Source organism: Crotalus tigris, unplaced genomic scaffold (assembly GCF_016545835.1).
Source record: "Crotalus tigris isolate CLP2741 ecotype Arizona unplaced genomic scaffold, ASM1654583v1 scf7180000019249.191612, whole genome shotgun sequence".
NCBI lineage: Eukaryota > Metazoa > Chordata > Lepidosauria > Squamata > Viperidae > Crotalus > Crotalus tigris.
In genome coordinates, this window is record NW_024097455.1 from 96446 (window position 1) to 107847 (window position 11402).

The 11402-nt window shown below is 37.4% G+C and overlaps 1 protein-coding gene across 1 annotated transcript; it reads left to right on the plus strand.

The window, feature by feature from the left end:
* The first annotated feature begins 3499 nt into the window (after window positions 1–3499).
* On the plus strand, window positions 3500–11051 carry LOC120316115 (vomeronasal type-2 receptor 26-like). Its single transcript, XM_039361334.1, has 6 exons — window positions 3500–3699; window positions 5044–5221; window positions 6454–7314; window positions 8063–8290; window positions 9495–9621; window positions 10050–11051. Exons 1-6 carry the CDS (start codon window positions 3500–3502, stop codon window positions 10943–10945), a joined length of 2490 nt encoding a protein of 829 aa, XP_039217268.1. The 3' UTR covers window positions 10946–11051.
* The last annotated feature ends 351 nt before the right edge of the window (window positions 11052–11402 follow it).

Sequence of the window (11402 nt, forward strand, 5' to 3'; positions counted from 1 at the left end):
TCTAATATAAATCATAAACAAATCTGAATACATTTAATTAAACAAATTATACTCCCTCCAAAGCACAAATTTAAACATTACTTAAAACTTAAAACATTAGAATCCCCTTATACGCATTAAAATCTTTACCAATAACAAATTCCATCTTAAAAATAATAATAATAATAATTAAAAAAACCCAAACATTGAACACATTATAATATACTCCGAACCTTTTCATATCATACTTATATTATTATCCATCATTCTTTATAAACTCCCTCCAAAACACAAATTTAAACATTACTTAAAACTTAAAACATTAAAATTCCCTTATACGCATTTAAATCTTTACCAATAAAAAATTCCATCCACAATAAACACATTAAACATTTAAATCTTTACCAATAACAAGTTCCATCCACAAAAAACACAGTCCTTATCAGTCTCAATTGTCCATATAAAATTTTCATTCGATCTCCATCCTTATCAGTCTCTCTTATCCATAAGGCTCGAAAGAAATGCTTTGAGATCTGCCCTTAAAGGTTGCTCCGAAAGTATAAATCCTGACTCTCCCGCCGGCTCAGAAGCCAATACATGTGAAGATTCCTTAAACTCCTTCTTCTGTTGGTCTTTTTCTTTACAGTTATATGTTGCACAAGTTGTCCTCCGCCCCTTCCTCTCAGCTTGTTGAAGCCCCTCAGACTGAGATTTCCCATTTTCCATTTCTTCAGACAGCAATTTTACCCTTGAGGGTTGCTCCAAAAACTTTATAAGTCTTACTTCTCCCGCAGGTTTAGAAGCAAGTTGGTGTGTATTATCATTGGATCTTTGGTGATGACTCTGTAGGCCGTGGTGTCATTGAGTAGCGCCTGGGCTTTGTTGGTGTATACTAGTCTGTCCATTACCACAGTTGCCCTGCCCTTGTCAGCTGGTAAGATGACAATGGTGTTATCCTTTTTTTAGTTATTCCAGGGCCTCTTCCTCCTCTCTAGGAAGCACCTGACACCGTTTGTGGCTTATCAGCAGGCCTATGACCTGCTATCTGATTGTATTTCTTTGTCATTGGCCTCAATACGTTGGATGGTTGGTTCTAAGGCCACCACGAAGTCAAGCGCCCGTGCCTCCGTCAGGTTGTGACCTGCATCCTATTCTAAGAGGGAGATCTATTCCTGGGTCAGGGGTTTGGAGGAAAGATTGTGGACTAGCTTACTAGCATGTCCACCATTGTTCGGTGCCCGTAAGATGACCATTTTGCTTTGGAGTGCCGTTGCTTTTTGCCGGCTTGCCCTTGCAGTGGCCTGGTGGACCAATTGGTGGAGTGACTGGTAATGTTGGTGGGTCAATATGGCACAGCAGAACTCATGGCATTTCTGGGTTCCTATCATCCACATTTCTATGTGCCTATGATGTTCGTTGATTAGAGCGCACATGGTGCAGTGCTGGAATTGGTGGGTGATCCTCTGGCATTCTGTTGAATCTATGAGGGGTTTCCTTCACAATGACTTGGGCAAATCTCCTCGGAGGCAATCATGGAGAAAGGCCAGTTTGCGGTAGCCAATGGATATGTGCCATGCAAGCTTCTCCCATCTCCTAAGATGGATCAAAACAGCTCGCTCATAGTTATCCTTTAAAATACTAAAAATGTAAATCCTGGGCATCATATTAGCCAAGTTAGAAAGAAAAACGAACACCAGGATATGATAAACCAGACTGTTTAATATAAACAAGCCTGTAGTTAAAAAGAAAGTCACTAAGCTTTCGTCGGCCAAACTGCCGACATCATCAGAGTTGGAATAAAAGGAGATCTGGGAGCCAGATCATATAGCCTCCTGCCTCTGCGCCCAGCTCCTTGAGTGTGTCATTGGCCCATTGATTGTATTCACCCATATGGTGCTGAGTTGTTCCACATCTGGCAACCTATCCTTGGCCCCGCAGGTTGTTTTACAATTCTCAAGTGCTCTTCTGGCGCGTGTGCAAGCACCTGGGGGATGACTGTCAACACATCCCTGTGCTTGGTCTCCCTCCCCTCCCATTCTGGAGGGATCTTGAGTGTTGTATCTCATATTGCAATTCAGGCATACTGTTGGGCTGTTATCCTCCCCCATCCCCAAGGCCCTTGCAATCCCACCCATGCATCCCCCACCCCAGTTCTGCAAAGAGCAGCTGTTCCAGCATTTCTGCTCTCTGTCTTCCCCCTCCCTCCCCCTCCTCCCAGATCGTCTCTGCACGTCCATCCCTGGTTTACGGCCATAGTGCGCTGTTGGTCGGTCGCCTCCTCCCGTGAAAGTCGTGGCCGCCTCATCTGTAGAACTGTCACCCCAATCATGCAAGGAGCTGTCCTGTTGTTTCGATCTCTGGTTTCTCTCCCCTTTAAACAGGTCATCGTCCTCTTTAGAGATCATACTTGTCTCATCAGCCTTGGCGCAATGTTGGTAGGTCGCCTCCTCTCATGAAGGAGGAGGCTTACTTCATGGCTTACTCAAAAGAACCTAAGGATTTCAAATTAGCATCATTGCCTTGCCTACCTTTATTAAAGAGACCCTAATCAAAAATATTTTTCTGCAAAGATTTGTAGCACCAATTAAATTTCACAATTAAATAGTAAGGAATACACTGAATGATAGGTCATTTTTTTCCCCATTTCCCACATCACTAATCAAGAGGCCTTGTTGGAGGTCTGTAAAATATCAGTTGTGAATAAGTTGATTGATATGATCACCTGGAGGCTCATGTCATTCACCAACCCAGAAATAAAAATACGACCCACTTCATGTTACTTTGAGAATATGGATTAAAAGTTATTTGAAATGAATTAAAAGACCCAAGCAGTAGTTTATTTTGCAACTGTGATAAAAATATGGCTCTCCAAGGTTTTAGAACTTTCTGTTCTGAAATTGATTCACCTTGTAAATGGAGCACTATTAAAAACGTATCAACAATGATATTTCTTTATTATTTGCTTACTTACAAGGCATTACACACTGCTCCACTCCAAAAGGACTATTAGGAAGGTTAAAATCAAATGGGTAATAATTCTATTGTTCCAGAGAATTTCATTTTTACAGCTACAGAATTAGCAAAATATTTTGAATGATATTTGTTCATTTGAACAGGTTTTTCCCTATTTTAGCTCCTATATAATTGTCAGTTATGGATCCTTTGGTCCTGAGCCCATGGATATCATCATTCTGTTTCTAACTCAAAGTGTCTAAGCAGCTTCACTGAACATCCATTGATTTCTCCTATAATTACCAACACAGTCTTGATAATCAAGCTTCTTCTCAAACCCTTAGGGATGTCCAAGGGGCAACCTGCAAAAACAAGTGAAAACTGAAAGGTGCTATTTGTCGTGGGACAAGAGGGCTAGAAATGTAACAGTCTGAGAAAGGATATATATGCAGACTATTCTAAACAATGAAAGTTTCTTTTTTGTCCATGTTTCATTGTTACAAATGGAATTGGTTCATATTTGGTGATGAAAGTTTTCTTGAAGAAGATAGTATTTTTCTTGGCAGTAATGTCAGTCCTACTGCCACGGGCTACATGTTCTATGCCTCCTACTAAAACTTGTGCTGTGGGGAAACCTCAATTTATTAAACACAAATATTTTCGGTCAGGGGATTTCACGATAGCTGGGATACTATCTCAGTTCTACATGATATCTGATCAAGTGGATTTCACAAGACATCCATCTGAAGAATTGGTTGATGACATCATGTAAAGACTTTCTCTTTTTAGCTGTAGCATGTCTCAAACCAGATATCTTTCTCTAACAAGATGCCTGGACTGAGTTAATTAGTGGTATTGCTTGCAGCACAAATTATTTCTTCTGGTTTCTTGCTGGTTAGTTCCTTCATTCTTAAGCTAATAGAAATGGATTCTCACTGATATTTCTTATCTGGCAAATAAATAAAAATACACTAACATATGCCCACACTTAAGGCAGATCTCATGCCAGTGCTTTTGTTCAAATTCCATATTGGTCTTTTCTCATTTTCTTACAATGGAATGAATCATCAGTGCTATACTACTGAAGCATTGTTTATAGCTAATTCAATGCCAAGCTTTAACAATTTAATTGTTCTTCGGAATATTAGAGAACAATGGCACTGTGTAGTACTTTTAATTTGTTTCCAGGTAGCTGTTCAGCATGTATGGAATACAAATGTAGGGTTGCCCCAATGAAACAGTTACATCTTTTCCTAGGATAAGGGATTCCAGAAATAGAGTTACATATATCTTTTATATGTAACATATGAAGAATGGTTGCAGGAATTGAGCATGTCTAGTTTAATGAAAAGGAGGATGAGGGGTTGACATGATAGCAGTGTTCCCATAAAGGAGCTGCCACAAACAAGAAGAGGTCAACCTATTCTCCAAAGCATCTGAATGCAGGACATGAAGCAATGAATGGAAACTAACCAAGGAGAGAGCAACCTAGAACTAAATAGAAATTTCCTGACAGTGACAACAATTAATCAGTGGAACAACTTGCCTCCTGAAGTTGTGGGTGCTCTAACAACACTGGAGGTTTTAAAGAAGAGATTGGACAGCCATTTGTCTGAAATGGTATAGGGTTTCCTGCTTGAGCAGAGGGTTGGATTAGAAGACCTCCAAAGTCCATTTCAACTCTGTTATTCTGTTTGCTCTCAAGGTTCAAAACACATTTTCTTCCTCTATCCATAAAAGTAGCCAATGTGAAGATTGAAGTATGTCACCAGATTTCACAGTTTTTCATTAGAATATATACATTTTTTGGTTGTGTAATTTACTCATATCATTCAATCCATATGTAGCAATGGGAAAAATTTTGGAGTGCTAGTGCATTTACATGATTTCCTGCACAGTACTATACAATCTATTTTTTTTTCTGTATAGCGTTAGCTGAATTGTAAATGAAGTCTATGTAATACCAGAAGAAGTATGATTTGGAATATATCTGTGTAGATTTTTTCTACAGAACTATCAACATATCCTGGCCTTGGTTTTTGCTGTCAAAGAGATCAATGAAAAGAATTACATTTTATTCAACATGACTCTCGGTATGCACATCTCTAACAGTTATTTCATGGCGAGATGGACCTACTTGGCTTCAATGGAACTTCTCTCAACACGGGGCAGATTCATCCCCAATTATAAGTGTGATGCCAAGGACTGGGCAGTATCTGTTATTGCAGGACCTAATTCTCACATTTGTTCCTTCATGGCAAACATCTTGAATGTCTACAAGATGCCCCAGGTAAGATTTGCTCTTGAAATACATATAACGGGCTGTGACAATAACCTTCAGAGATAGGTAAATGATCTGGTAAAAGAAATCTCAGCCCAAACCAATTTGAGAAAGCATTTCAGGATTGACTGTCAGAGAGAAGGAAGGAAGGAAGGAAGGAAGGAAGGAAGGAAGGAAGGAAGGAAGGAAGGAAGGAAGGAAGGAAGGGTCGTTCTGCAATATAAAGATCAAGATAAATATTCCCCAATATTGATACCCTGAATTGCTTAATCAAGTCCATAAATACTTAATATTATTATTAAAAGATGGCGATAAAGTGTATTGATGAAACTATATTAACATTTCTATTAAGTGTAAGTCAAGGAATCAAAGTACGTTATTAGTTTGGATTCAGATTAGCAGTAAATCTAGCATAGTGCCTAAACATATCACCACTACTGCATTAGTCATCATGTGGATGATTTGTGTTGTATTTTTAAACGTAACTTTGTAGACAAAACAGAGAGAAGGGAAATGCTTTCAGACTTGAAGATTGTGGTTTCATGGTCTGAACTATCTCAAAGAATTGACACCAATCTTGCCTGTCTCAAAGTGCTTCCCCCCTCAGCTGCCTTTTCACTGCAACAAACCGGGGAGACACAATTCTGAGATGATTATAACATTTCCTGAATGAATGTATTTCTTCTTTTTTTTTTATTAGAATTTATTATATGATAAAATAGTATAGAAACAAAAATCAGAAAAAATAGAGAAAAAAAAAACACAGATATAGAAAGAAAAAGAAAAAAAATTGATGACTTCTGATTTTTTTTAATTGCAGTAGAGTACAAGAAAAAGTTACAAACGACCTTTTGTTTACATTTCCAGTTAATTCAAATCATTTCAATAACAAGAAAGTTGACTTAATCATCAAAACCTAATATCAAAGTTTCATTTTTTTTTCATTTTAAGTGATAATCTAGAAACAGTTTCCAAATGGAAACAAAACTAGATAATCTCTTCTCGTTAATTAAAGCTGTCAGTTTTGCCATCACTGCCAACTCAGTTACAAATTCATGCATTTCTATCTTTAGCTTTGGACTTATACTACTTCTAAATGTATCTAATTATTTTTATGACCATGATTAGATATCTATTAATGTTTGCGACAAAGTTGATAAATGAAGAACAGATTTTTAAAAAAATAATGAATATTTCATTTTGGAAAATCATGTCCCTCCCTTTTTTTTTTCTATATTTAGCTGATATATGGATCTTCTCCAATGATAGATGACCAGGTACAAGCTGTTTTCTTTCATCGTTTTTTCCCAGATGGTGACCGACAGATTATGGGTATTCTCCAGTTGCTGTTGTATTTCAGGTGGACATGGATTGGGTTGATTGTCCAACGTAATGAGAGTGGAGACAGGTTCATTCAAAATGCTGTTCCTTCATTTTCCCCAAAAGGAATCTGCTTTGAGTTCATGGAAGAGATGACCAAAGAAACATTTTCTAATGATATTGCAGGAGCATTTAAAGATTTTGGTAAAATGTATATTATTATCATGAAGAGCACTGCCAATGTTATTATCCTATATTGTGAAAACCAGGTCACAGCAATTTTTAGAATGTTGCCCTACTTTACAGAATTTGAAGAGATACCCATCACGAAAAAAGATAAAGTATGGATAATGCCAGCCCAGATGGAGTTTACATCCCTTCCCTTTCAAAAAACTAGGGGAATGGACTTTTTCCATGGTGTTATAAGTTTTGAAGTTTCTTCCAAGGAGATTTCTGGGTTCAGTAAATTCCTTCAGATGAGAAACCCAACTTCAGAAGTGGAAGACCATTTAATGAGAGTGTTTTGGGAACAGGCTTTTGAATGTTCTTTTCCTAAAGATAAGTTAGATAAAGACAATGGGATGCTGTGCACTGGAGAGGAGAAGCTGGAGAATTTACCTAAGTCTGTGTTTGACACCACCCTGACTGGGCATAGCTACAGCATCTATAATGCAGTGTACGCTGTGGCACATGCTTTACAAGTCATGATTTCTCCCATGTCTAAACACAGAGGAAGATCAGAACTTGGGAGAGAAACATTTTTTACTCAAAATGCATGGCAGGTAATCAAAGAATGAATAACCTTTCCCATTGCTCTTCTGTCTAATGCAATGAGCTGTTAGGTAATGCAATCAGATACAGGCAATGAGTACACTGGAGTGATAATTATCAGTCTGCTGCCAAAACATTTTTTTTCATCCTTTTCTGACTTAGAGAAACTTTTGCAATTGTGAATAGATAAAAAATGCTAGGGAAGAAAATATTTAGATGTAGCAGCATTGGCATTATTGGCAGAGATTCAAATGTGTGTGGTAGAGAAGAAATATGGACGAACAATCATATTGTATTAATGAACCTAGTCCTATGAAATCAATACCCCTAACTTAATTCTCTTTCTTTCTTTCTTTCTTTCTTTCTTTCTTTCTTTCTTTCTTTCTTTCTTTCTTTCTTTCTTTCTTTCTTTCTTTCTTTCTTCTCTCTCTCTCTTTTCCTTTATTCTCCTATCACCTTCCCTTCTCTTCCCTCCCCTCTCCTTTTTAATTGTCAACTTTTGCTTCTTTTTAGTTGCATCGCTATTAGTACAATTTCTTTCTTTCTTTTTCTTTCTTTCTCTTTCTTTCTTTCTTTCTTTCTTTCTTTCTTTCTTTTTATTTCTCCTCCCCTCCCTTTCCTTCTTTTCCCATTCCTTCCCTTCCCTTCCTTTCCCTTCCATTCTCTTCCCTTCACTCCACTCCACTCCACTCCACTCCACTCCACTTCACTTCACTTCACTTCACTTCTTTTTAATTGTCAACTTTTACTTCTTTTTAGTTGCATCACTATTTGAGAACCATCTCATTTAATAACAGTGCAGGAGATAAAATTTCCTTTAATGAAAATGGGGATTTAGATGCCGGATTTGACATTATCAACTGGGTCACATTCTCAAACAGGACCTTTGTTAAACTGAAAGTTGGAAAAATCGACCCAACAGATTCTCCAACTAATCTGTTCACAATTTCTACACCAGATATCATCTGGCCCACCATGTTTAACCAGGTATTTCTTGCTCAGATTTCAAACTGTGCACATTCTTTCCTTTCCCTTCTAGCTTTCAGCATTATAGATTTGAAGGGATAACAGCACGTAATCTCTATATAGCAAAGATTAAAATAATTTACTGTATTTCCTCATTAAATCTTTACAGTTTTAACAGAACTCAGTGCTATGGCTGCTGTCTATTGCTGGTGGCATTTCATGTCTGCCTGGTTTAAAAAAATATCTGAATGTTCACTAAAATAATTAAAGCTATTTATCATATTACTATCATATAGTAATAACAAGACAATTTGTTTCAATTTGTTTATTAAACAGTCCCATTCATCTGAAAGCTGATTTTTCCTACAAAACATAGAATTTTCCCTCTAGCTTTCCTTTTCCTTGAATGACATGTCCAGATTTTCAAGTTTCCATTTGGTAATCATTTTATTTGGGAAGCAGTCAGCTTCTATTTGATCCAGGAGTTTCAAGATCTTCAATAGTCTTTCATACAGGGATTCTGAGCTGCCGGTTACTTTTTAATTATGGCATGGGTAGTGTTCAGCAGTAGAGTAGTAAAATAGTGTTTTAAAAAAAAGGAATTAGCAGAGAAATAGTGAAATGCAGGAAACAGAGACAAATACTGTAGATGGGTTGGTTGATGGCTGGATGGATGGATGAATGGTGATTCTGCCAATTTCCCCTTTATGCCCGAAATGACAGGAAAAATAGTTAAACTGTTGTTCATACTTTGTTACTTTTTCCATCAGTCCTCGAAAGACAAAGAAAACAGTTGGTGGTTACCTTTCTGACAAGGATGGGAAGGAAAAAAGCAAGGGGAGAATTCCGTGTCAAGGACCATATATGGTCCAAACAGAACACCTGGTTGTTGCTGTGATCAAAGTAGAGGAAGGAATTGCAATTCAGAGGGAAAAGAATAATTGATTTCTATTTCCAGATGATGTATACATGGGAAATAAGTTTTTTTGGATCTTTATTTTCATCTAGCTAAGCGAATCTATTTTCTCAGTGTTCCTATCTTCACTTTTGATTCCTGCTCTCCCTCCCTGCAATACTTCCACTTATTTAATATAATTGTTTTAAAATGGAAAGAAATTTGGGACATCTACATCCTATGTTCATTGTGTAAAAGTAAAATCCACATTGAAATAGGATGTTCTGAAACTTTTGAGCTTTAATAAATCCTGGTTTCACTTCTTGATAGGTCCTACCTCTTTCTGTATGCAATGACAATTGCTATTCAGGGTCCAGGAAGATGAAAATAGAAGGGAAGCCATTTTGCTGTTATGATTGCCTTTTCTGTGCAAAAGGGAAAATTTCAAACCAAATGGGTAAGTGTTATATGTGCAAAACTATTCAGTCTTCTTAACTGTGATTCAAAATGCTAATTTTAAAACTTCCTATAATTGACTTCTAATGTGGTGACTAAACCAATGATATTGCTATATGAATACTAAAAATGAAATTATTACTACAAGCAATATGTAAGTAGCAGAAGATCTGGCACACTTACAGCATGACACTAAATATAAGTAGGCATTACTTAGTTTGGTTTGGACAAAACTCAGCAGCACTTTTTCATGCGGCTGCTGATAAAACAGGATCGCCTACATGATCACCAACGTCCGATAATGGATATGGCACAAGAAGAAGAAGAAGGCATTACTTAATTAGGAAAAAAAATAATCCCAATATATTAACTTTCAGTCCTGCTACCTGAGTATTTTTAAAAATTGACCATGATGTTTTGTTTTTCCAGATGCAATTGACTGTTTTCAATGTTCAGAAGACCAATATCCAAACAATGCTCAAAATCTTTGCATTCTAAAAAAGGCAACCTTTTTGTCTTACAATGAGCCATTGGGAATCACCTTGGTCAGTGTTTGTTTCTTCCTTTCTTTCATCACAGTTTTGGTGCTGGGGATCTTCATTAAACAGCGGGACACCCCCATTGTTAAAGCCAACAACAGAAGCCTCACCTACATTCTTCTCATTGTTCTCCTGCTCTCCTTCCTTTGCAGTTTGCTCTTCATTGGGCAACCTGACCAAACGAAATGTCTCATGCGACAAGCTGCTTTTGGCATCACCTTCTCTATAGCCCTTTCTTGCATATTAGGGAAAACTATCATTGTTGTTCTTGCTTTCATGGCCACCAGGCCAGGCTCCAAAATGAGGAAATGGGTGGGGAATAGGCTGGCTCTTTCTATTGTCCTATTTTGCTCCCTAGCACAATTTACCATTTGTACAATGTGGCTGACAATTTCTCCCCCATTCCCAGATTCTGATATGCACTCTATAACTGAAGAAATTGTCCTAGAATGTAATGAAGGTTCAAGCACAATGTTTTATATTGTTCTTAGTTTTCTGGGGTTCTTGACTTCTGTCAGTTTCACAGTAGCCTTCCTAGCTAGGAAGTTACCAGATAGCTTTAATGAAGCCAGATTTATCACCTTCAGTATGTTGGTCTTTTGTAGTGTCTGGATATCATTTGTTCCAACCTATCTGAGTACCAAGGGCAAATATATGGTGGCTGTGGAGATCTTCTCCATTTTGGCTTCAGCAGCTGGATTACTGGGCTGCATCTTTTCCCCTAAATGTTATATTATTATTTTGAGACCTGATTTGAATTCAAAGAGACAGTTAGTAAGGAAATAATTTGAGTATGGAATTCAGGTTGCTCAATGATTCAATGCACCTTTCCCCCTACTACAATAAAATAATGCAAAGTGACATTAATAGCAATCTTTATTTTCTCCAGCTTGAAATCTCCATCACTCCATTTGGTTTTTAAGCTAGAAGTTGAAGCACTTTCATGATGACCATTCTCTTTTAGCAGGCTTTTCCTACTAAGCATGCCTTCTGAAAGTATCTATAGTACAGCAGAATTCATTTTTCTTTGATTCTCAGAATCTCGTGCACATCCAGTTGCACTTGTTTCTTTTTCACAACCATGTACATTTCTTGGATCCAGGTAATGGATCCAAATAACATTAATCCAAGCAATCCATTCCAATTCCCAAATATCTGAGTAGTTTATAGAGATCGGTACAATTAAGCTTTGCTCCACCATAATATTTTTTCCTAGGCTGCTTAAAAACAATGATATTTATTG

Excerpts from the sequence above, each read along its gene's own strand:
- LOC120316115 (XM_039361334.1), top strand. The coding sequence starts at position 3,500 with ATGTCAGTCCTACTGCCACGGGCTACATGTTCTATGCCTCCTACTAAA. Across the intron at positions 5,222-6,453 it reads ATGTCTACAAGATGCCCCAG|CTGATATATGGATCTTCTCC; the intron begins GTAAGATTTGCT and ends TTCTATATTTAG. Across the intron at positions 9,622-10,049 it reads GAAAATTTCAAACCAAATGG|ATGCAATTGACTGTTTTCAA; the intron begins GTAAGTGTTATA and ends TTGTTTTTCCAG.